This window comes from Mirounga angustirostris, unplaced genomic scaffold (genome assembly GCF_029215605.1).
Source record: "Mirounga angustirostris isolate CCGP_5_RB_7025 unplaced genomic scaffold, mMirAng1.0.hap1 SCAF_9, whole genome shotgun sequence".
Classification (NCBI taxonomy): Eukaryota; Metazoa; Chordata; class Mammalia; order Carnivora; family Phocidae; genus Mirounga; species Mirounga angustirostris.
In genome coordinates, this window is record NW_026991717.1 from 28,440,427 (window position 1) to 28,466,791 (window position 26,365).

Consider the following 26,365-nt stretch of genomic DNA (forward strand, 5'->3'; position numbering starts at 1 on the left):
GAACTAAAATCTAACAAAGTCAAAATCAAAAAGGCTATTAATGATATGCAATAAAAAATGGGGGCACTAACTGCTAGGATAAATGAGGCAGAAGAGAGAATCAGTAATATAGAAGACCAAATGATGGGAAATAAAGAAGCTGAAAAAAAGAGAGATAAACAACTACTGGATCACGAGGGCAGAATTCGAGAGATAAGTGATACCATAAGACAAAACAACATTAGAATAATTGTGATCCGAGAATAAGAAAGAGAGAGAGGGACAGAAGCTATATCGGAGCAAATTATAGCAGAGAACTTCCCTAGTTTGGGGAAGGAAACAGGCAACAAAATCCAACAGGCACAGAGAACCCCCACCCTCAAAATCAATAAAAATAGGTCAACACCCCAACATCTAATAGTAAAACTTACGAGTCTCAGAGACAAAGAGAAAATCCTGAAAGCAGCTTGGGACAAGAAGTCTGTAACCTACAATGGTAGAAACATTAGATTGGCAACAGACCTATCCACAGAGACCTGGCAGGCCAGAAAGGCCTGCCATGATATATTCAGAGCACTAAGTGAGAAAAATACGCAGCCAAGAATACTATATCCACCTAGGCTCTCATTGAAAATTGAAGGAGAGATAAAAAGCTTCCAGGACAAACAAAAACTAAAGGAATTTGCAAACACGAAACCAGCCCTACAAGAAATATTGAAAGGGGTTTTCTAAGCAAAGATAGAGCCTAAAAGTAACATAGAAACATAGAAAGGAACACAGACAATACACAGTAACAGTCACCTTACAGGCAATACAATGGCACTAAATTCCTATCTTTCAATAGTTACCCTGAATGTAAATGGGCTAAATGCCCCAATCAAAAGACACAGGCTATCAGACTGGATAAAAAAAACAAGACCCATCAATATGCTGTCTGCAAGAGACTCATTTTATACCCAAAGAAACACCCAGATTGAAAGTGAGGGGGTATAAACAATTTACCATGCTAATGGACATCAAAAGAAACCTGGGGTGGCAATCCTTGTATCAGACAAACCAGATTTTAAACCAAAGACTATAATAAGAGATGAGGAAGGACACTGTATCCTACTTAAAGGGTCTATCCAACAAGAAGATCTAACAATTGTAAGTATCTATGCCCCTAACATGGGAGCAGCCAATTATATAAGGCAATTAATAACAAAAGCAAAGAAACACATTGACAACAATATAATAATAGTGGGGGACGTTAGCACACCCCCCCAGATCATCTAAGCAAAAGATCAACAAGGAAATAAAGATTTTAAATGACACACTGGACCAAATGGACTTCATAGACATATTCAGAACATTCCATCCCAAAGCAACAGAATACACATTCTTCTCTAGTGCCCATGGAACATTCTCCACAACAGATCACATCATAGGTCACAAATCAGGTCTCAACCGGTACCAAAAGATTGGAAACATGCCCTGCATATTTTCAGACCACAATGCATTGAAACTAGAACTCAATCACAAGAGAAAAGTGAGAAAGAACTCAAATACATGGAGGCTAAAGAGCATCCTACTAAAGAATGAATGGGTCAACCAGGAAATTAAAGAAGAATAAAAAAAAATCATGGAAGGAAAACTTCCAAACTCGTTTTATGAGGGCACCATTACCTTGATCCCCAAACCAGACAAAGACCCCATCAGAAAGGAGAATTACAGACCAATATCCTTGATGAACATGGATGCAAAAATTCTCACCAAAATAATAGCCAACAGGATCCAACAGTACATTAACAGGATTATTCACCACGACCAAGTGGGATTTATCCCTGGTCTGCAAGTTTGGTTCAGCATGCAGAAATCAATCAGTGCGATACAATACCTTAATAAAAGAAAGAAGAAGAACCATATGACCTTCTCAGTAGATGCAGAAAAAGCATTTGACAAAGTACAGCATCCTTTCTTGATCAAAACTCTTCAGAATATAGGGATAGAGGGTACATACCTCAATATCATAAAAGCCATCTATGAAAAACCCACAGCGAATATCATTCTAAAGGGGGAAAAATGAGAGCTTTCCCCCTAACTTCAGGAATGCAGCAGGGATGTCCACTATCACCACTGCTATCCAACATAGTACTAGAAGTCCTAGCCACAGCAATCAGACAACAAAAAGAAATCAAAAGAATCGAAATCAGCAAAGAAGAATTCAAACTCTCACTCTTTGCAGATGATATGATACTTTATGTGGAAAACCCAAAAGACTCCACCCCAAAACTGCTAGAACTCATACAGGAATTCAGTCAAGTGGCAGGATATAAAATCAATGCACAGAAATCAGTGGCATTCCTATACACCAACAACAAAACAGCAGAAAGAGAAATTAAGGAGTCAATCCCATTTATAATTGCATCCAAAGCCATAAGATACCTAGGAATAAATCTAACCAAAGAGGCAAAGAATCTCTACTCAGAAAACTATAAAATACTCATGAAAGAAATTGAGGAAGACACAAAGAAATGGAAAAACGTTCCATGCTCATGGATTGGAAGAACAAATATTGTGAAGGTGTCAGTGCTACCTAGAGCAATCTACACATTTAATGCAATCCCTATCAAAATACCATCCACTTTTTTCAAATAAATGGAACAAATAATCCTAAAATTTGTATGGAACCAAAGAAGACCCCGAATAGCCAGAGGATTGTTGAAAAAGAAAAGCAAAGCTGGTGGCATCACAATTCCGGACTTCCAGCTGTATTACAAAGCTGTCATCATCAAGACAGTATGGTACTGGCACAAAAACAGACACATAGATCAATGGAACAGAACAGAGAGCCCAGAAATGGACCCTCAACTCTATGGTCAACTAATGCTCGACAAAGCAGGAAAGAATGTCCAATGGAACAAAGACAGTCTCTTCAACAAATGGTGTTGGGAAAATTGGACAGCCACATGCAGAAGAATGAAACTGGACCATTTCCTTACAGCACACACAAAAATTACTCCAAATGGTTGAAAGACCTAAATGTGAGACAGGAGTCCATCCAAATCCTAAAGGAGAACACAGGCGGCAACTTCTTTGACCTCAGCTACAGCAACTTCTTCCTAGAAACATCACCAAAGGCAAGGGAAGCAAGGGCAAAAATTAACTATTGGGAGTTCATCAAGATAAAAAGCTTTTGCACAGCAAAAGATAGAGTCAACAAAACCAAAAGACAACTGACAGGATGGGAGAAGATATTTGCAAGTGGCATATCAGATAAAGGCTAGTATCCAAAATCTATAAAGAACTTATCAGGGGAGGGGGGAAAGATGGCGGAGGACTAGTGGACCCTATTTCAACTGGTCCCCAGAATTGAGCTGGATATCTACCAGACCACTGTGAGCACCCACGAAACCAGCCTGAGATGTAAGAAGATCTGGATCTACAAACAGAATATCGCAGGCGGTTGGTTTTGAGGTACGAAGCGGGGAGCCGTGATTCCGCGGGCAGATATCAGAGGATAAATGGCAGCAGGAGGGTGCCTGGCTGTGGGGACGCTACACCGCCGGTGAGTGACAGGCTCACATGCTGCGGACAGGGCACAGACTCGCAGAGCGGTAGCGGCGGGGAAAGGACTTTAGGGCAGCCCCGAGGACGGAAACCCGGAGCGGCAGGGTCTTGCCTGCGAACTGCAAACCCCCCCCACCCAGGATGGAAACCCAGAGCGGCGGGGTCACGCGCACGTGAACTGGGAGCAACTGGCAGTTTTAGAAGCACAAAGGGCAGAGACATGCCCCGACCTGGAGGCAGGACTGGGAGCGCTGCAGAGGGGCGCACAACCCAGGACGCTGCAGTTTATAGCAGCATGGACAGAAATGGAGATGGTGTAGCCTGGAGAGCTCACTGAAGAACAGACTGCAATCTCTCTGCTCTGAGGCAGAGGGGTGGAAATGGTCTCTTCTCTGAGTTGCAGAAGAGACGAGGAAAGCCACCAGGGAAAGCCGCCAGAGAACAAAACCCCAAAAACTGATTCCCACTGAGCCCATCCCCCACCACAGGGGGGCAGGGCAACTCTTCCCGAACAGGGTTGCCTGAGTAACAGTGCAGCAGACCCCTCCCACAGAAGACAGGCTGGGAAAACAAGAGGCCAGCAACCCTAAGGTCCCAAGAAAACAGGTGCATCTTGCTTGGGTTCTGGTCAATAATTTGGACTCTATACATTCCCTCAAACACCCATCAACAGAATGACTAGGAAGAGGAGCCCCCAAAATAGAAAAGACTCAGAGATTATGACTTATGCTGCAGATTTACAAATGGATGCAGATATAACCAAGATGTCGGAAATGGAATTCAGGCTAGCAATTGTGAAGACAATGGCTAGAATGGAGAAATCAATTAATGGCAACATAGAGTCTCTAAGGGCAGAAATAAAAGGTGAATTGGCAGAACTTAAAAATGCTATCAATGAGAGCCAATAAAATCTAGATAATCTAACAGCTAGGGTAACTGAGGCAGAAGAGCGAATAAGCGACCTGGAAGACAATATAATAGATAAAAAGGGAAAAGAGGAGGCCAGGGAAAAACAACTCAGAATCCATGAAAATAGAATCAGAGAAATAAGTGACACGATGAAGCGTTCCAATGTCAGAATAATTGGAATTCCAGAGGGAGTGGAGAGAGAGAGAGGACTAGAAGATGTATTTGAGCAAATTGTACCTGAGAACTTCCCTAATCTGGGGAATGAAACAAACAATCGTGTCCTAGAGGCAGAGAGGACGCCTCCTAAGATCAAGGAAAACAGGCGAACAACCCAGCATGTAATAGTAAAACTTGCAAATCTTAGAACCAAGGAAACCATCTTAACGGCAGTTAGGGGGAAGAGAGTCCTTACATACAGAGGGAGGAACATCAGAATAATGTCAGACCTATTCACAGAGACCTGGCAAGCCAGAAAGGCTGGCAAGACATATTCAGGGTACTAAGTAAGAATAACATGCAGCCAAGAATACTTTATCTGGCAAGGCTTTCATTTAGAATGGATGGAGAGATGCAGAGCTTCCATGACTGGCAGAAGTTGACCACTAAGCCGGCCCTGCAAGAAATATTAAGAGGGGTTCTATAAAAGGAGAAAGACCCCAAGAGAAATCTACAACAGAAATTTATAGAGACAATCTATAAAAACAACGTCTTCACAGGCAACATGATGACAATTAATTCATATCTTTCAATAATCACTCTCAACGTGAATGGCCTAAACGCTCCCATAAAACGGCACAGGGTTGCAGATTGGATAAAAAGACAGGACCCATCCATATGCTGCCTATAAGAGAGTCATTTTGAACCTAAAGATACATCCAGACTGAAAGTGAAGGGATGGAGATCCATTTTCCATGCCAGCGGACCTCAAAAGAAAGCTGGGGTAGCAATTCTTATATCAGACAAATTAGATTTTAAACTAAAGTCTGTAATAAGAGACACAGAAGGACACTATATCATTCTTAAAGGGTCTATCCAACAAGAAGATCTAACAAGTGTAAATATCTATGCCCCCAACATGGGAACAGCCATCTACATAAGCCAACTGTTAACCAAAATAAAGAGTCATATTGATAACAATATGTCAATTGTAGGAGACCTCAATACTCCACTCTCAGCAATGGACAGATCATCTAAGCAGAAAATCAACAAGGAAACAAGAGCTTTGAATGATACATTGGACCAGATGGACCTCACAGATATTTACAGAACATTCCACCCTAAAACAACAGAATACTCATTCTTCTCAAGAGCACATGGAACTTTCTCCAGAATAGACCATATACTGGGTCACAAATCAGGTCTCAACTGATACCAAAAGATTGAGATGATTCCCTGCATATTCTCAGACCACAATGCTCTAAAACTGGAACTCAATCATAAGAAAAAATTTGGAAGAAATTCAAACACTTGGAAGCTAAAGACCACTCCACTCAAGGAGGTTTGGATCAACGAGGAAATCAAAGAAGAACTTAAACAATTCATGGAAATCAATGAGAACAAAAACACACCCATCCAAAACCTATGGGATACTGCAAAGGCAGTTCTAAGGGGGAAATACATAGCCATCCAAGCCTCACTCAAAAAAATAGAAAAATTCCAAATTCACCAACTAACTCCACACCTTAAAGAACTAGAGAAAAAGCAACAAATGATGCCTAAGCCATGCATTAGAAGGGAAGTAATTAAAATTAGAGCAGAAATGAATGAATTAGAAACCAGAAACACAGTAGATCAGACCAAGGAAACTAAAAGTTTGTTCTTTGAAAGAATTAATAAGATTGATAAACCACTGCCCAGACTTATCCAAAAGAAAAGAGAAAGGATCCAAATTAATAAAATTATGAATGAAAGGAGAGAGATCACGACTAACACCAAGGAAATGGAAACAATTACTAGAAATTATTATCAACAACTATATGCCAATAAACTGAGGAATCTGGATGAAATGGAGACCTTCCTGGAAACCTATAAGCTGCCAAGACTGAAACAGGAAGAAATTGACAACCTGAATAGGCCAATAACCAGTAACGAGTTTGAAGCAGTGATCAAAAACCTCTCAAAAATAAGAGTCCAAGGCCTGATGCATTCCCTGGGGAATTCTACCAAACATTCAAAGAAGAAAGAATACCTATTCTACTGAAGCTGTTTCAAAAAATAGAAAGAGAAGGAAAACTTCCAAACTCATTCTATGAAGCCAGCATTACCTTAATCCCCAAACCAGGCAAAGACCTCATCAAAAAAGAGAATTTCAGACCGATATCCCTGATGAATATGGATTCCAAAATCCTCAACAAAATCCTAGCTAATAGGATCCAAAATACATTAAAAGGATCATCCACCACGCCCAAGTGGGATTTATCCCCGGGATGCAAAGGTGGTTCAACATTCGCAAATCAATCAATGTGATAGAACACATTAATAAGAGGAGGGAGAAGAACCATATGGTCCTCTCAATGGATGCAGAAAAAGCATTCAACAAAATACAACATCCTTTCCTGATTAAAAGTCTCCAGAGTATAGGGATAGAGGGAACATTCCTCAAGTTCATAAAATCCATCTATGAAAAACCCACAGTGAATATCATCTTCAATGGGGAAAAGCTGTGAGCCTTTCCCTTGAGATCAGGAACACGTCAAGGATGCCCACTCTCGCCACTGTTGTTTCAACCTAGTACTAGAAGTCCTAGCAACAGCAATCAGACAACAAAAAGAAATAAAATGTATTCAAATTGGCAAAGAAGTCAAACTCTCTCTTTTCGCAGACGACATGATACTTTATGTGGAAAACCCAAAAGACTCCACCCCCAAATCACTAGAACTCATACAGCAATTCAGTAATGTGGCAGGATACAAAATCAATGCACAGAAATCAGTTGCTTTCTTATATACTAACAACACAACTGTAGAAAGAGAAATTAGAGAAATGATTCCATTTACAATAGCACCAAAAACCATAAGATACCTCGGAATAAACCTAACCAAAGAGGTAAAGGATCTATACTCTAGGAAATACAAAACACTCCTGAAAGAAATTGAAGAAGACACAAAAAGATGGGAAAATATTCCATGCTCATGGATCGGAAGAATAAACATTGTTAAAATGTCTATGCTACCCAGAGCAATCTATACCTTCAATGCCATCCCGATCAAAATTCCAATGACATTTTTCAAAGTGCTGGAACAAACAATCCTAAAATTTGTATGGAATCAGAAAAGACCCCGAATCACCAAGGAAATGTTGAAAAAGAAAAACAAAGCTGGGGGCATCATGTTGCCCGATTTCAAGCTATATTACAAAGCTGTGATCACCAAGACAGCATGGTACTGGCACAAAAAACAGACATACAGACCAATGGAACAGGATAGAGAACCCAGATATGGACCCTCAACTCTATGGTCAAATAATCTTTGACAAAGCAGGAAAAAACATGCAATGGAAAAAAGACAGTCTCTTCAATAAATGGTGCTGGGAAAATTGGACAGCCCCCTGCAGAAGAATGAAACTCAACCATTCTCTAACACCATTCACAAAGATAAACTCAAAGTGGATGAAAGACTTCAATGTGAGACAGGAATCCATCAAAATCCTAGAGGAGAACATAGGCAGTAACCTCTTTGACATCACCCACAGCAACTTCTTTCAAGATACATCTCCAAAAGCTAGTGAAACAAAAGCAAACATGAACTTTTGGGACTTCATCAAGATAAAAAGCTTCTGCACAGCAAAGGAAACAGTCAACAAAACAAAGAGGCAACCCACAGAATGGGAGAAGACATTTGCAAATGACACTACAGATAAAGGGCTGGTATCCAAGATCTATAAAGAACTTCTCAAACTCAACACCCAAAAAACAAATAATCAAGTCAAAAAGTGGGCAGAAGAGATGAAAAGACATTTCTCTGAAGAAGACATACAAATGGCTAACAGACACATGAAAAAATGTTCGTCATCATTAGCCATCAGGGAAATCCAAATCAAAACCACATTGAAATACCACTTTACACCAGTTAGAATGGCAAAAATGGACAGGGAAAGAAACAACAAATGTTGGAGAGGTTGTGGAGAAAGGGGTACCCTCTTCCACTGTTGGTGGGAATGCAAGTTGGTACAGCCACTTTGGAAAACAGTGTGGAGGTGCCTCAAAAAATTAAAAATAGAGCTAACCTATGACCCAGCAATTGCACTCCTGGGTATTTACCCCAAAGACACAGATGTAGTGAAAAGAAGGGCCATATGCACCCCAATGTTCATAGCAGCAATGTCCACAATAGCCAAACTGTGGAAAGAGCCGAGATGCCCTTCAACAGATGAATGGATAAAGAAGATGTGGTCCATATATACAATGGAATATTACTCAGCCATCAGAAAGGATGAATACCCAACTTTTACATCAACATGGATGGGACTGGAGGAGATTACGCTAAGTGAAATAAGTCAAGCAGAGAAAGTCAATTATCATATGGTTTCACTTATTTGTGGAACATAAGGAATAGAATGGAGGACATTAGGAGAAGGAAGGGAAAAATGGCGGGGGGGAATTGGAGGGAGAGATGAGCCATGAGATACTATGGACTCTGAGAAACAAACAGGGTTTTTAGAGGGGAGGGTGGCGGGGGGATTGGTTAGCCTGGTGATGGGTATTAAGGAGGGCACGTAATGCATGGAGCACTGGGTGTTATACGAAAACAATGGATCATGGATCACCACATCAAAAACCAATGATGTATTGTATGGTGACTAACATAACATAATAAAATTTAAAAAAAATAAAAATTAAATTAAAAAAATAAAATAATTAAAATAAATTTTAAAAATTAAAAAAATAAAGCACTTATCAAACTCAACACCCAAAGAACAAATGATCCAATCAAGAAATGGGCAGAAGACATGAACAGACATTTTTCCAGAGAAGACATCCAAATGGCCAACAGACACATGAAAAAGTGCTCAACATCACTTGGCATCAGGGAAATCCAAATCAAAACCTCAATGAGCTACCACCTCACACCAGTCAGAATGGCTAAAATTAACAAGTCAGGAAATGACAGATGTTGGCGGGGATGCGGAGAAAGGGGAACCCTCCTTCACTGTTGGTGGGAATGCAAGCTGTTGCAGCCACTCTGGAAAATAGTATGGAGGTTCCTCAAAATGTTGAAAACAGAGCTACCGTATGATCCAGTAATTTCACTTCTGGGTATTTACCCCAAAGATACAAATGTCGGGATCTGAAGGGGTACATGCACCCCAATGTTGATAGCAGCATTGTCCACAATAGCCAAACTATGGAAAGTGCCAAGATATCCATCAACAGATGAATGGATAAAGAAGATGTGAGATAGATAGATAGATAGATAGATAGATAGATAGATAGATAGATATATCCAATGGAATATTATACAGCCATCAAAAGGAATGAAATCTTGCCATTTGCAATGATGTGGATGTAACTGGAGGGTATTTTGCTGAGCGAAATAAGTCAATCAGAGAAAGACATGTATCATATGACCTCACTGATATGAGGAGTTCTTAATCTCAGGAAACAAACTGAGGGTTGCTGGAGTGGTGGGGGGTGGGAATGATGGGGTGGCTGGGTGATAGACATTGGGGAGGGTATGTGCTATGGTGAACACTGTGAATTGTGTAAGACTGTTGAATCACAGACCTGTACCTCTGAAACAAATAATAAATTATATGTTAAAAAAAAAAGAAAAAGAGGGCGCCTGGGTGGCTCAGTTGGTTAAGCTACTGCCTTCAGCTCAGGTCATGATCCTGGAGTCCTGGGATTGAGTCCCGTTTCAGGCTCCCTGCTTGGCAGGGAGTCTGCTTCTCCCTCTCTTGCTCCCCCCTCTTGTGCTCTTTCTCTCTCTCACTCTCTCTCAAATAAATAAATAAAATCTTTAAAAAAAAAAAAGAAAGAAAGAAAAAGAAAGAAGAAGAAGATAGCAGGAAGGGAAAAATGAAGCAGGGGAAGTCGGAGGAGGAGACGAACCATGACAGACTATGGACTCTGAGAAACGGACTGAGGGTTCTGGAGGGGAGAAGTGTGGGGGGATGGGTTAGCCTGGTGATGGGTATTAAAGAGGGCACAGTACTGAATGGAGTAGTGTGTGTTATACGCAAACAATGAATCATGGAACACTACATCAAAAACTAATGATGTAATGTATGGTGATTAACATAACATAATAAAATAAAATTTAAAAAAATAGGGTTGTTGTAGGTGTAATTAGTTAAGTTGAGGTCATTAGGGTGGCCTCAAATCCAAGATGACTGGTGTCCTTATAAATGGGGGAAATGTGGACACAGACACACACAAGGAGAAAGCCGCATAAACACGAATATGGCCATCTAAAAGCCAAGTAGAGAGGCCTGGAACAGATCCTTCCTCAGAGCCAACCAACCTTGCAAGCAATTTGATTTTGGACTTCAAGCCTCCACAACTGTGAAGAAATAAGCCACCTGTTCTGGTTTATAAGTCCTCTTAGCATCTGTAGAAATAAGCCATCTGTTGTTTAAGCCACTCAGTCTATGGTACTTTGTTACTGCAGTCCTAGAAAACTAATATATTCATCAGTGGCAAAAGTGGATCAAGGCATCTCACTGCCAGAAATATCATTGTTTTTAAAGCCAATATTGATTAAAGTTTTCTTCAAAACAGGGAAGTAATGGGATCATGTATAGTTGTTTCCCCCATTATAAAGCTGTAAGAGGACAGCAGGATCTGGGACTCTATTTTCTCAAGAAAGGCACATGGCCTGCTCTGTAGACTGCCAGAGATGAGGAATTATCAATGCTATCAAGAAAATACAGTCTTTCTCCAAAAGAAGTAAACTATGCTATATCAGCAGGAAGCTATCACAACCTTGCAGCCAAAAGGACTATTCTATTTGTCCCCCAACACCTGTGCCTGCACCCCCTCTTCCTTCCAGTCCCCCACCCTGGGCTTACCCCCCACATGCAGGTCCTGTCGGGTGGTACCCATGCCAATCCTTCTGCCCCTTGAGCAGCTGAAGCACAGGGAATGTACCCACTTGTCCTGCACCTACATCATCTTCACTTGGAGCTAGGCTGAGAGCACCCTTGAGCATGTTTAAAGTACCATTTCTATAGCCACAAGGACACTCCTGTGTTTTGTGCATGTGGTCAATAAGTATTGCCTAAAATAGAAATTTCTGCTTATCATTCCATTCCTCTGGGAGAGCTGGGTGGCTAAATTTTACTAAGAACAAGCTTATTTTACATAGATGACTCTTGAGAGGGTATATAAGACAATGTTTTCCAAACTAGAACAAAAACAGTCAAATTCTGAATACAAAAATCACTCATGAAAAAATGCCGATCTGCCTTGTACAGTCACCATCTGATGAGCAGGAGGACCGATAAGAATACACTTAGATCCTCAGCTTTTCATACAGAAATGGTATTTGTTTATCTTACTAAATATAAAGAAAACCTGAAGTCCTGTACAACACAAGGACAAGAATAACAGGATGAGCTCTGTGAGGGCACCACGCCATCTGAAGCCACAAAGAAATGCACCTTTGTCACTCTGCTCCTGTCACCCAGATACGCTCTGTTACCCAGGCAACCTGCATGGTTCTGTGCTCTACAGGAGGACGGGCTGGCTGTTTCCCAAATAAATTATTGCTCCTGATATATCCTGATGGTAATGTTCTCAATAAAAATTTACTAAAATTTTTAAGGAAAATGCAAAGTCATAAGATTGTCATGAGCCCTCTTTCTGCTGGCTGGTGCCTCATCAATACATTCTTGATTGACATAGTACAGTGTCCTCTGTGCTGGATTATGTTGCTATTTTTGTAACCACATTTAATCTCAAAGTATGATTGAACACTACAGTCTCCATGCTACACTACTAGTGTTGTATACACGTGGTTTAATGATGTCATGACATGCAAACTATATACAGTGGCCACTGCTTCCCGCATTTCACCCTAAAGAAAATTAAAGAGGAAAGGCCCATGAATTTAAAGCCCCTGAAAGCACAGAGCATACGAGGAGGCAGACGGGAACATACTGAGCATGCAGCATCCCAGTGACCGACACTTCCCTGATGTTTTGGGGTTTTTTAGACCAATATATTTTTTTAATTTTATTTTATTATGTTATGTTAATCACCATACATTACATCATTAGTTTTTGATGCAGTATTCCATGATTCATTGTTTGCGCATAACACCCAGTGCTCCATGCAGAACGTGACCTCTTTAATACCCATCACCAGGCTAACCCATCCTCCCACCCCCCTCCCCTCTAGAACCCTCAGTTTGTTTTTCAGAGTCCTGTGACAGTCTCTCATGGTTTCTCCCCTCTCCAATTTCTGCCCCCCTTCATTTTTCCCTTTCTACTATCTTTTTTTTAAAACATATAATGTATTATTTGTTTCAGAGGTACAGGTCTGTGATTCATCAGTCTTACACAATTCACAGCGCTCTGATGTTCTACATGTAAGAAACCTCCTGCCTTTCTGTGGCAACTTCCTCTAGAAAATAATAATATGATAGTATACTCTGAGGCTACACGAGGAGGTGCTTATACTCACCAACAATCTCACTGGGTTCCTTGTTATAAAGCTTTTTGTTCCAGAAAAGGAGTCTGAAGAGTGGAAAGGAGAACAGGAGAATGAAGCAAATCCCAACGAACATGTGTGCAGTAAATCCTGCGAAGTCCAGGCCCTGGAAACAGGAAAGGTGAAATGAAATAACAGATGAGATTCTCCTCTGCATAGGCATAGCTCCCAATTTAGGACCCCCCCAAATGACGGATCCAGGGAGGGCTGAGCTCTGAGACCCAGCAGGGGCAGGCACATCAGGGTGGTGGGTGTTAGCTCAAGGGTCACAGGGCCCCGCACAAAACCCACAGAACAGGTGCTCTTCTCTACAATTTTGAAAATGTTTAAGGTTTGTTTCTTTCATGTCAATAAACCAATCCCTACCGAATAACAAGCAACCTTAGGAGAAAACAAAAACAGTTATCACAGACAATCTCAACATTAACTGGGTCTACCTTCACCACTGGACTGACACATTCGTCCAGGGTGAAAAAAGACACAATGGGGGCAAAACATAAAACTATGTGGCAAATTTGCAACGACGTGGATGGAACTGGAGGGTATTATGTTGAGTGAAATAAGTCAAACAGAGAAAGACATGTATCATATGATCTCACTGATATGAGGAATTCTTAATCGCAGGAATCAAACTGAGTGTTGGAGTGGGGGGTGGGGTGGGAGGGATGGGGGGACTGGGTGATAGACACTGGGGAGGGTATGTGCTCTGGTAAGTGCTGTGAATTGTGCAAGACTGTTGAATCTCAGATCTGTACCTCTGAAACAAATAATGCAATATATGTTAAGAAAAAAAAAAGAAGAAGAAGAAGAGGGTAGCGGGAGGGGAAGAGTGAAGCGGGGGAAATCGGAGGGGTAGACAAACCATGAGAGACGGTGGACTCTGAAAAACAAACGGGGTTCTAGAGGGGAGGGGGGTGGGAGGATGGGTTAGCCTGGCGGTAGGTGTTGAGGAGGGCACATTCTGCATGGAGCACTGGGTGTTGTGCACAGGCAGTGAATCATGGAACACTTCATCTAAAACTAATGATGTAATGTATGGGGATTAACATAAGAATAAAAACAAACAAACAAACAAACAAAACTATGTGGCAATATTTGTCCATTTCAAGGTAAGTTGGGTTTTTTAAATATTTCATTTAAGTCCCTGCTATCAATGTGAAAGAACTTCCTTGGCTGGAGAGCACAGCCCTCTGCAGGGCAGCCAATGGCCATCAGGACTGAGGTGGCACAGAGCGTCCCTACTGGCCATAAGGGGCCCATGCAGGAGCTTCTCCCTCCCCTCACACTTCCTTTGCCTCTCTGCAGAACTATTTGCCATGGTCAGCTGCTGAGGATGTTTTGGGGTAAAATCCCCCACTAGGTTAATCTGTCACGGAATAAGTTAGCAGCCTCATTAGCTGGTTTTGTCTGTCTTTTACTCTGTGCTTATACATTCAGCAGATATATACAGATGATCCCTGAAGGTAATTAATATTTTTTGAAGGAAGGTGCCCACTAAAGCAGAGGTACTTGTATCCTGAGTAATTCTGGATCCTCTTTTGCACATATTAACTATAAATTTTTGTCCTGTTAGAAATGATGGGACAATTGGGAAAAAAGGTGAGCGGTAAATTAAAGAAAGAAAAGGACTAAGGAGTTCCTGGAAGGGGCTCCACAACAAAACAACACAGCTTTGATGGAAGTATTTGGTTGCTACTAGAGTTGTAATGGGTGGATTTATCAAGTGAGAACAAAGCAGAGCGGGAGAATCCCAGGTGAAAAATTTAAGAAATAATATAGGCAGATGCAATATATCATGGAATATAAATATTTTCACTAAGCTTATTAGGTGCATGTATCTGGGCTTCCCTGCTGCTTTACACGCCTCTGTAATTTCCAACACTCTTCTCCTTAATGTCCTCAGTAACAAAACCACCCACTATTATACTTGCATCAATACAATGCTTAAATGCAGCCCTTTCTTATAGGGTGCTGGTTCTGTTTTGCCCCTTTCAGTCTTGTTTTGTACTGTTTTGGTTTTGGCTCCACTCAGCTACTTTCTTCTTAGTTTTCCACAAAGTCTTCACTCAACAGTGGAAGTGGCCAAAATTTGAGGCATGTAAAACTATGAAAAGAGGATCTCCCCAGAATCAGATTAGAACATCCACAGCCTCTTACACTACATATATTCAAGGAGGATCCAGCTGAGTAACTTTGGCCCACCGGTATTTCTAGGATGCTTTCAGGCTAACTCTGGGACAAGTCAAAACAGTCAGTTGAGTTGTAAGGCTTAGCTGAATCTGCTGTCTTAGTAAATATCATGGTGTAATTTGAAGATAGAATCATGTCTGGAGACTCAACAAGAAGACTCCTAGTGCTATAGGAGAGGGTATGATGACAGGATCTGGTGTGGGACATCCTGCATGTGAGGATACATCGAGTATGTAGAGGAGAAGTCATGACATACACATACATGGATCTGAGGGAGGTAAGAACCTTCCATGTTCTGCAGACATGTGGAAGTGGGTGATCCCAGTACATGGAAAACAGAGCAGACCATGAGGGCATGAGCTCTGCTACAGAATGCTGACCCAAGAGGAAAGATGGTCAAAAAAGCAGAACCCCAAGGTCCACAGAAATTGAAGAGCCATGTGGAAGCAGAAAACCCACAAAGGAGACAAAGAGGAAGTGACCAGAAAGGCAGAGCAGGAAGCAGCAGAGAGTGACACCATCTAAGCTATCAGTTGATGGAGTGGAAGAAATTGGTGGTGGAAGAGCAGCAAAAGAACACCCCAGCATGCACAGCGCATGGTGGGAAAGCCCAGAGGACCATCCCAGTGTACACATCTCTGGGGCACCATGAAGAAGGCCTTCTTCTGACCTGTGAGATGTCATTCAGAAGCACAGGGGATACAGCTCCTTTATACAGATTTTTCAACTGTTATTTAAAAGATAGTTAAGGGGCGCCTGGGTGGCTCAGTCAGTTAAGTGTCCAACTCTTGATTTCAGCTCAGGTCATGATCTCAGGGTTGTAAGATCGAGCCCCATATGGGCTCCATGCTGGGCGTGGAGCCTGCTTAAGATTTTCTCTCCCTCTCCCTCTGCCCCTCCCCCCTCTTAAAAAAAATAGCCATGTTCACCACTGGTGAGTCTCCATAGAACAGGCATAAAGGAGTAAATGTAACCAGTGAAGGAGGATTATATCCCCATCAGCCTGTTGGGAGATAAAGGGACAACACACTGTTGCTCATGGAATCCTACAGTGTAGGAGGACCCTGGAAGTCTTCCCTACCTAACTATTCAGCACTGGAAATCCCACCAACAGAGAGCCATCCCAAGAAATGGGGTAGGAGTGAACAGTGTGTGGAAAGGGTATGGTAGAAGAATTTTCCTCATAACTTCCTGTAACTTCTTCCTAATTCTCAGAGAATGTGGAAGAATTTTCTCATGTGTTTCAAAGTCCAGTACTTTTTTTTATTACTCCCCTAAGAGTTTTTTTTATTACTCCCCTAAACTTCATATTGAGTATTAACTTTCTTCATGAGTATTAAATAATGCAGAATAAATGTGCACACAAATGTATGGCTGTGCTGTCATTGATAATGAGTCTTTATAAATTAATCTCTGCTGAAGACACTATCCCTGAAACTATGAGTTCATTTGCATTCTCTATACAAATAAGTATTCCCTTATCTCTAAGCTTCTATAAAATAAATTGAAACCACTCTTGGTTATCCACAAAAGGACATTCGTTAGATACCTTTTCTGTGAAATACAGTTTAACCCCAAAATTCAAGTCATTAAGTGGAAGACAAGGAACTCCATCTTCAATAAAACAAGGAGAGCCCTAAGGCCATGTCTCCAGAGGATGTCACTTTGGCACAAAGCTGTGTGAGGATCCTAGGCTGAGCCTCAGTGCAGAGAGGGAGCTCACCTCCAGGGCCTGCTGTGTATTTTTGCAAAAACCTGACCTTTCTCCTTTACTGTTATATTTAAATTCTGGATATTTACAACAGCATGTCAGCATGTCATGGAGGAATGTGGGAATAGTCTGACAGACCACTCTTTCCATTTAGCTTTCTATATGACTTGGTAGAGGCCCAGGACTCAGAGCCCGTCTTGGGTCACATTCTACTGTTTAGTTCAGAGCATTCAGACCTAGGACTCTAAGGGAGTGCTTAAAATGTTGCAGAGTTAACTCAGTTTATGTCCAAGAAAGACATCATGCTCGGGATTTTACATTAATACTAATGTGATGCTGGCCAGGGGCAGCTAAGCCGTTGCATTAACTCATTAATATGTTGTCTTAAGAAGAAGAAAAAAAGAAGAGACAAATAACAGACACTGAAAGCCAAGTTCTAAAAAACAGTCTAATGAAATAAAGTAGCCATTTTCTCACTTGAACTATTTCTATACCCATTCTACTACAAATTGTTTTCTATTTGAACTTTTAAGGTTTTAGGGTTTACATTTGTGTATGTAAACTTTTTGTTTACATTTTGTGTATGTAACTTTTGAGTTAATTTTTGGGCAAAGTGGGAAGTGTGGGTTGATGTTCATTTTTCCTACATATGGATGTCCTTTTGTTCCAGGACCATTTGTGGGGAAAAAAAAACAAACAAACAATAATCCTTTCTTCACTGAATTGGCTTTCCTCCTTTGTCAAAAGCAATTATTCATTGATGTGGGGGTCTGTATCCAGACTCTCTACTTTTTACCTATTTACCTATTTACCGGTAATGATGCCAATACCACGATGTTTTGGTTATTGTGGTTTTATAGTAAGTCTTGGAGTTAGGTAGCATTAGCCCTCCCATTTTGTTCTTCCCATTAAGAGTTATTTTTGGCCATTCTGAACACTTTGAATTTCCATATAAATTTTAGAGTCAGTTTATCAGTTTCTACCAAAGACAACAACCCTGCTATGGTTTTGACAGAGATTGCATAAATCTGTGGATCAATCTGTGAAGAATTGATATATTAACAATATTGGGTCTTCTGATCCATGAACAAAGTATCTCTCTCCATTTAATTAGATCTTCTTTAATTATTCTGCAATATTTTATAGTTTTCAGTATACAGGTCTTGCATATGTTTGGTCAGATTTACCCTAAAGTATTTTATGTATTGATGCTAATTTCCAATTGTTTATTGCTAGAATATAGAAAACCACTAATTTTTCTATATTGATCTTATATTGCACACTTGTCAAATTTACTTATTATTTCTAGAATCTATGTTGCAGTCCTTCAGTCCTTCAGACTGCAACATAGATTCTAGAAATGTCCGTAACTAACATGGACAGTTATGTCATATGAAGATAAAGACTTTTAATTCCTCCTTTCTGATATGGATGCCTTGTATTTCTTTTCTTGCCTTATTGTATCAGCTCGAGCCTCCAGTAAAATGATACACTGAAGTGGTGAGAACAGACATCTTTTGTCTTACTTCTGATCTAAGAAAGAAGGCATTCGGGGTGCCTGGGTGGCTCAGTCGTTAAGCGTCTGCCTTTGGCTCAGGTCATGATCCCAGAGTCCTGGGATCGAGCCCCATGTCGGCCTCCCCGCTCAGCGGGAAGCCTGCTTCTTCCTCTCCCACTCCCCCTGCTTGTGTTCCCTCTCTCGCTGTGTCTCTCTCTGTCAAATAAATAAAATCTTTAAAAAAAAAGAAAGAAAGAAAGAAAGAAGGCATTCAATTTTCACATTTAAGTAAGATGTATTTTCATAGGTGCTCCTTATTAGGCTGATGAAGTTCTCTTATTTTTCTAGTTATTGAGAGATTTTAATCAGTAATGAATGTTCTATTTTGCCAGTTATTTTTCCATTGAGATGATCATATGAATTTTCTCATTTAGTTTGTTAGTAAATTGCATTAATTGGCTTTTCAAATATTATAAATTCTACTTGGTTATGACATATTATCCATTTTATGTATTATTAAGTTGGATATGCTAATTTTTAAAAATTTACTTTTAAAAATTAAAAATCTATGTTCATAAGAAATACTTATTAATAGTTTTCTCATACTGGTTTTGTCCAGTTTAGGTATCAGGGCCTCATAGAATGAGTTGGAAAGTATTCTCTTTTCTTCAATTTGCTGTAAAGCTTTATGTATAATTGGTATTATAGCATTATTTCTTCCTTAAATATATGTAGATTTCACCAAAGAAGCCATCTTAGCTTTGGTCGCTCCAGATTCTCAGTTCTATCCCCTCAATTCAGGGAGTCTGAAGGGCTCCACATGGGTTTTCCATCCCTGTACTACATCCTAGAAACTCTCCCAAGGCAGCAAACTGGGGCAATCATAGGGCTCACCTCATTTGTTTCCCCATTCTCAGGGATCACTGTCCTTTTTTTTTTTTTTTTTTTTGCCTGCTATCCAGTTTCTTGCTTATCACTGTCTGGTTTTGCTTTGTTTGGGGTTTTGTTTTTTGGATTTTCGTTAATTTTCTTTTGGGATATCTCAAGCAAGAGGGCAAATCCAGTCCGTTACTCTATCTTGGCCAGAGCAGAAGCTGTGTTATCTTTTTTTATCCATGTGTATCCACATACAAATGTTCTGGGAGACTAGATGCACCAAAACATTAAGAGGATTTATCTCTGAGTGGTGAGATTATGGCAATTTTTAAATTTTGTATGTATGATTTATATTTTCTATAATAAAGGTATTACTGCAAAATAAAAATAAAACAGTATTTTTCTCTAAAAATAGTTCTCTCCAATGTGTATGAGGCCCACCCTGGATGATAGGTGCCCCTAGAACAGATTATAGGGCTCTGCCAACTTCTGATGTGCTCCAGGGTAACATGATAATGGGCATACTGCTCAGTTCATGAAGCAAGCCTGGTAAAGTGTTGCCAGCCAATTTCCCATGGTAACTAGGAAGTATTACAGTTCAGACAAAGCATCTAAATTATACCCTGAATCTCTAGAATATGGTGGGTCTACAAAACGTCCATCAACATCTCAGAGCCATGAGCTCCCAAAAGTTTAAATATTTTTACAGAAGACAGCACGCATGCACAAACACACTGACACACTTCACAGACACCCACACATAAACACATCATCTACAATAAATGATACCAATTTGGAAGCATTTTTGCTAATACTTCACAGAAGAAATATTGAGAAAATTCTAATGACCAAAGAATGTTAATTGGAAATTATATAATTTTAATTTTAATTCTTTTAATATAAATAAAATATCATTTTCACTCTCTAGTACTTTGTTTTTACTTTAGTGTACAAAGAAATTATATATTAATATTTATAAGAGCTTTCAAAAAATTCCCAAAGACCTTCATTTTATGATCCTTTTTAAAAAAAATCTTAAATTCTTCAGTAAATTCATCCACCACAGTTGAAAAATGCAAGGGGACAGATCATTTTATTCTTAATATTAGTTGGAAGAAACCTCAGTTCCCATTAATATAATATACTATGACTAAGTAGATAATGTTATCCATCATCAGACCACCTCACTCTACACTGCAGGATCAGTCACTTAACCTCTCCTCTCAAGATAACCAATAGCACTTAATATGAAGAAGTGATATGGAAGAGCTTAGTTTCTAATAAAAGCTTCCACATTGGGTAGAATGCTAAATGGGCAAGTAAGTTGGGATCTATATTTATTAAAAGCAACCCTGTTACACTGGTACATACATACCATCTTCCTCAACTCCTGGTTGGAAACAATAATGACATTTGGTGGGTCCCCAATGGCAGTGGCAGCTCCTCCAATATTTGTGAAGATCACTTCTGCAATCAGGACTTGTCTTGGATCAAGGTTGAGCACCTCACATAACCTGTCACAAATGGACGAAAATAAAAGTAGCCATGCTATTCAATTGTGACAGGCCCATGTGCAACCTAAATATTTTCAAAGCACTTGCTTAATCAAGACAGGTGTGCACATGCATGCGCGCACACACACACCCCTATAAGAAATGCAATGCTGAGGAATAAACAAAGACAACAATGTTTACAGAGCTACAGTTGACCCTCAGCATTGCATTTCTCTGAAAGTTAACTGACTACCCATCTGAACTATCAGTGTGAAAATGTACCCCCATCAGAAACCCCCCCCCCCCCGGCCCAGATCTGGAGGGAGCACAGTTCCCTGTGTGCAGGCCCTGGCACATGTAAATTGGTGCTGACCACCAGACTCCTTGGAGTCAGGGGTGGGGCAGCACACAAAGCACCAACACTCAGTAGCTCACATCAAGCCTACCAGCCTAATTCCTTACCCACCTTCCCTTTCTCAGATGCTGAGGCCCTAATGTGTCTCCTAGCCCCTTCCCTCTAACTACTACCTGTGGACCTCTTCCAGAGAGAAGGAGCACACACTCTACAGCTGTGGGTCCCTGCCTTGGCTGAACACTAGATTTGTCTGGGAACCTTTGCAAGTCCTGCTGTCCGCCCATGACAGACCAATCCCTGGGAGTAGGCTTGAGAAGCAGCATTCTACAGCTCCTTAGGTGGATCCAGCGAGCATGAAGTTGAAAAATGTTGCCTTAAAGAAGGTTTAGGAAACACATCATGGCTCACCACACCTGTCCATTTGTAGCACCCACTTCCATATAGAAACCAGGCCTTGGGTCTCCAGGCTGCTGCAGTCAGGGGTCCTTCCCACCACCTCCCAGCTCAGAGCATAACCAATAGCACATCTGAGGGGGGTCAGCCTACAGAGCCATGCATGGAAGCTGAGGAGGGAATGGTATCCAGGGACCAGGGACAGGAATGAATCCAAAAAGAGGATCAGACCCCAAACAGCAGCAGCAGCAGCAGCTCTCAGCTGAGGGAGCTCCCAGGATCCGGCTCCAGCAAGAAAATAATTAGTGTACACTAATCAATAATGCTGGAGCAAGCATAGAGATGGCATCCTATGTAAATGGGTCTAACTCTTTAACTGTAAAGACTAATGCTACTCCAGACAAAGGCAGAAAAATGTGATTAAGCTCATAAAGTCATGAAGAATATGGTAATATAAATAGTGAATCTGAGCACACTAATGCTTGAATCTTGAAAGATGCAGTTTTTAGACTAGTAAATGGAATTGCTACTCTCACAGAAAATTACAAAGTTGGTTCCTGGAACAGTGAGGATATAAACAAATCCCAGCAAGGCTTGGGGATGCCAGGAATATGGATGCTCCCCTGGAAGCCCGCTTTCATTGGAGCTGCCATCAGAGAGTACAACGATACACTGGGACCTGGTATCTGTGGGTGATACCACTGTTTTCAAACCAGTGACAGCAGCAGAGTCGCCTTGGTAGGAGGGGGTGAGTATGGCCTGCCTCTTGCCCCCTGAGGTCTCCTCGAGGCAGAGTTTGGTATCTGCCATTAGTAGTACATGGTACAGTTTACAGCACCCTTGAAACACGTTCGTTCCAGCCTTCATTTGCCCTCAGAAGAACCCCACATACTAGGAGGTGTTACACTTCCCTCACAGGAAGCCTGAGTCCAGTGTCCCTCACCCCAAATCCCTGCCTACATGCAGGGAGTGAAAAGGCAACCAAGTTTGCAGGAGCTTGGCCAAGAGACCAACTCTCCACACTGTAGGCTGCACCCATGGGGATGCTGCCTGCTCGCTGCTCCTCTCCCCAAACCCCTCCCCTCTGCTCCAATTCACTCCACCTCAGAGAGTCGCCATTCTTCAAATGCCAAAGGCATCACCTAAAATTAGTCCTGAGCCCTGGAAGTAGCCCCTTATTGATCACTTTGAACTTGCTATGTCTTATGTCTCGTGTCCAGGAGGGTCTCTTGTCCAGCAGAATCCTCAAAACACTAGCTTGGGTTAGTCCCTTTGATGGTACAACCCAGATCAGTGTAGCTAAAGTGACTTGTCTGGGGCCCTTCATTATGTAGCTTGGTCCCCTGAACCCCCAGGGGGTACCTGTTTCCCTAGGACCAGCCGAATACCAGGACATGAGAGGCCTAAGCAGGGAAGGACCATGATATTCTGGGGAACCATCTTCAAAATAAAGAACATCAAGTATGGATAAAAGGGGACACCCGGGTGGCTCATTGGTTGAGTGTCCAACTCTTGATTTCAGCTCAGGTCATGATCTCAGGGTTGTGAGATCGAGCCCCAAATCAGGCTCCATGCTCAGCATGGAGTCTGCTTGAGATTCTCTCTCTCCCTCTGCCCCTCTCCCCACTTGTGCTCTCTCTCAAATAAATAAATAAAATCTTTAAAAAAAAAAAGTATGGATAAAAGTATAGGCCCATGGCCTTGCAAGGAACCTGCATGACTGGGTCTGAAGCTCAAGCTTCAGAAGATTCAGGGCAAATGGCCTCTGATGCTCAATAAATGTCTAATTAATAAAGTGGATGGAATTCAAAGGAATGAAATGGGGAATCAAAATGAATCTCTCTCTCCCAAAGTTACCTTGCAAAGCCTTGTCAGGCCAGGTCCTGCAACCCTCCAAGGAGCCTGGTGAGAGCAAGATGGCTGCCCCGCTTTCCCCAGCCCCTGGCTACATGCTCCTCCCCACATGGCAGGAGCTCCCACACTGCTCTGTCACACCTGTGACCATCCCAATGGACAAGAACTTCTGGCACCTAACAGTCTGTCCCCCACCCCTGGACAGCAAAGCCTGAGTCTTCTGACTCCCACAGGTGTTTCTGTGGCCACCACCACTGCTGTCATAGCCACAGCCACAGCTGAAACCATAGCCTTAGCCAAGAGCACTGAGCACCACAGTCCCAAGGGATGCACAGGCTAGACCAGGGCACACCAGCAAAGGGAAAGTGGGGACTAGATTGAGCAGCAAGAATACACCACCATGAGCCTGGCCTAATGCCCATGCAGGGCCACTCTGCATACCTTATGGTCACAGGAGTAAAAAGCAGCAATGTGGTGACATTGTCCAGGAAGGCAGACAGGACAGCAGCAATGAGACACAACATGATGATCATGGCCCACACTCTTCCCCTAGACAGTCGGTACGTCTGAGATGCACACACACAGAAAGGAACAAGCCAGGATCAGTGGAGTTGAAGAATAAATGTGACTTTTCATTAGGGATTCTAAGAACTAGGGGTCCAAAAAAAAACACTGCATGGTGGATTAAAACTTAGACCCATGAATTCCTAAATTTGCTAAGATGAGGAAGTGATATCTTGTACCTGAACATTCTGAACCCACATTGACCTACGTTCCTTCCTTCTGATTCTCCTTCTCACAGTGCCCTGTGATGGTTCACTGATTACAGTGTTATAGCCCTCTATCCCTTTAACATTACCCAGTATTTTACAATCTCCTTTTGGTTAGACAGACTGGGCTGCGACCCTGAAGCCTAATGATTGTTGGCAACTTAGATTTACGGACTTTTAGTACCAATATTGAGAGGAGACCAGATATTTGAAGGTGCAAGAGGGTACACAAAGATGGCAAAAATCATAGCATAGTTCTATCATCCAGAGTTTGCAAAAGAGTTTGATGAGTAAATAATCTTTTAAAAGAACTTTCCAGTTCAAAAAAAAAAAAATCAAGCATAACATTAGCCTTTGCATTAGGAGAGCATGGCAAGATCTCCTCTCACCAACCCTGAGTGACAGCACTAGTGCAGAGCCTGGCTATCAGTACTTGCTGGTGGATTCCTCAGGATTCCAGGTACAAAAGTGAATGTTTATATGTTCAATGATTAGAAAGTGATCATTGAAATTATTTCACCAAAAAGCAAGTAATCAGAAACTGATGACTTGAAATATTTAGATGGTCTAAAATGCAAAACAATATTTGATATGTAGCTTTCAACTTGCCAATTTAACTAATGTTACACAAACATTCAACTCAAATATTCTTTTCTTTGATCTCCTTCTTCAGTTTACTGAGAAGAAAGTGTTGCTCAGAGCCACCAACTCTGCACAGCAACTGTACCCGGGCTTACATCTGTGATTTTGAAAATGAGAATGAACTTTAAAATATTTGCTTTAAATGGTAGTTTTATTAACTGAATATGTCATGGCAAAAAAATTAATTAATTAATTAATACATAAATATTAAATGTCACATCAAACCTACCTTTACAGCACAATAATCAAAAAATCCAGTTTCTGAAAATATGGCTACTAAGATCATCTGTGGGGAAAACAGAAAAAGGAGATAAGGAGAATCTTTTAGCAGTGCACCATCCTGAAAGGATATCAGAGTGATCAGTTACAGATCTCAGCTCTGCCCTCTGCATGACATCAAGCTTCTTGCTCTCTTTTTTTTTTATTCTTATGTTAATCCCCATACATTACATCATTAGTTTTAGATGAAGTGTTCCATGATTCATTGTTTGTGCATAACACCCAGTGCTCCATGCAGAATGTGCCCTCCTCAATACCCACCATGAGGCTAACCCATCCTCCCAACCCCTCCCCTCTAGAACCCTGTTTGTTTTTCAGAGTCCATCGTCTCTCATGGTTCGTCTACCCCTCCGATTTCCCCCGCTTCACTCTTCCCCTCCCGCTACCTTCTTCTTCTTTTTTTTTTTCTTAACATATATTGCATTATTTGTTTAAGAGGTACAGATCTGAGATTCAACAGTCTTGCACAATTCACAGCGCTTACCAGAGCACATACCCTCCCCAGTGTCCATCACCCAGTCACCCCATCCCTCCCACCCCACCCCCCACTCCAACAACACTGTTTGTTTCCTGCGATTAAGAACTCCTCATATCAGTGAGATCATATGATACATGTCTTTCTCTGTTTGACTTATTTCACTCAACATAATACCCTCCAGTTCCATCCACGTCGTTGCAAATGGCAAGATCTCATTCCTTTTGATGGCTGCATAATATTCCATTGTATATATATACCACCTCTTCTTTATCCAGTCATCTGTCGATGGACATCTTGGCTCTTTCCACAGTTTGGCTATTGTGGACATTGCTACTATAAACATCGGGGTGCACGTACCCCTTCGGATCCCTACTTTTGTATCTTTGGGGTAAATACCCAGTAGTGCAATTGCTGGATCGTATGGTAGCTCTATTTTCAACTTTTTGAGGAACCTCCATACAGTTTTCCAGAGTGGCTGCAACAGTTTGCATTCCCACCAACAGTGTAGGAGGGTTCCCCTTTCTCCGCATCCCCGCCAACATCTGTCGTTTCCTGACTTGTTAATTTTAGCCATTCTGACTGGTGTGAGGTGGTATCTCATTGAGGTTGTGATTTGGATTTCCCTGATGCCGAGCAATATTGAGCACTTTTTCATGTGTCTCTTGGCCATTTGGATGTCTTTGGAAAAATGTCTGTTCATGTCTTCTGCCCATTTCTTGATTGGATTCTTTGTTCTTTG

The 26,365-nt window shown here is 41.4% G+C and overlaps 1 protein-coding gene across 2 annotated transcripts in view; it reads right to left on the reverse strand.

The window, feature by feature from the left end:
* OCA2 (OCA2 melanosomal transmembrane protein) overlaps positions 1-26,365 on the reverse strand; it is a 561,894-nt gene that overhangs the window by 368,782 nt on the left and 166,747 nt on the right. For both annotated transcript variants that reach the window (XM_064570041.1, XM_064570040.1), the window contains 4 exons: positions 25,099-25,155; positions 23,899-24,023; positions 20,738-20,876; positions 13,061-13,193 (listed from right to left, as the gene is read on the reverse strand). In XM_064570041.1, the coding sequence (XP_064426111.1) occupies positions 13,061-13,193; positions 20,738-20,876; positions 23,899-24,023; positions 25,099-25,155 (454 nt within the window). The remainder of the gene's footprint in view (positions 1-13,060; positions 13,194-20,737; positions 20,877-23,898; positions 24,024-25,098; positions 25,156-26,365) is intronic.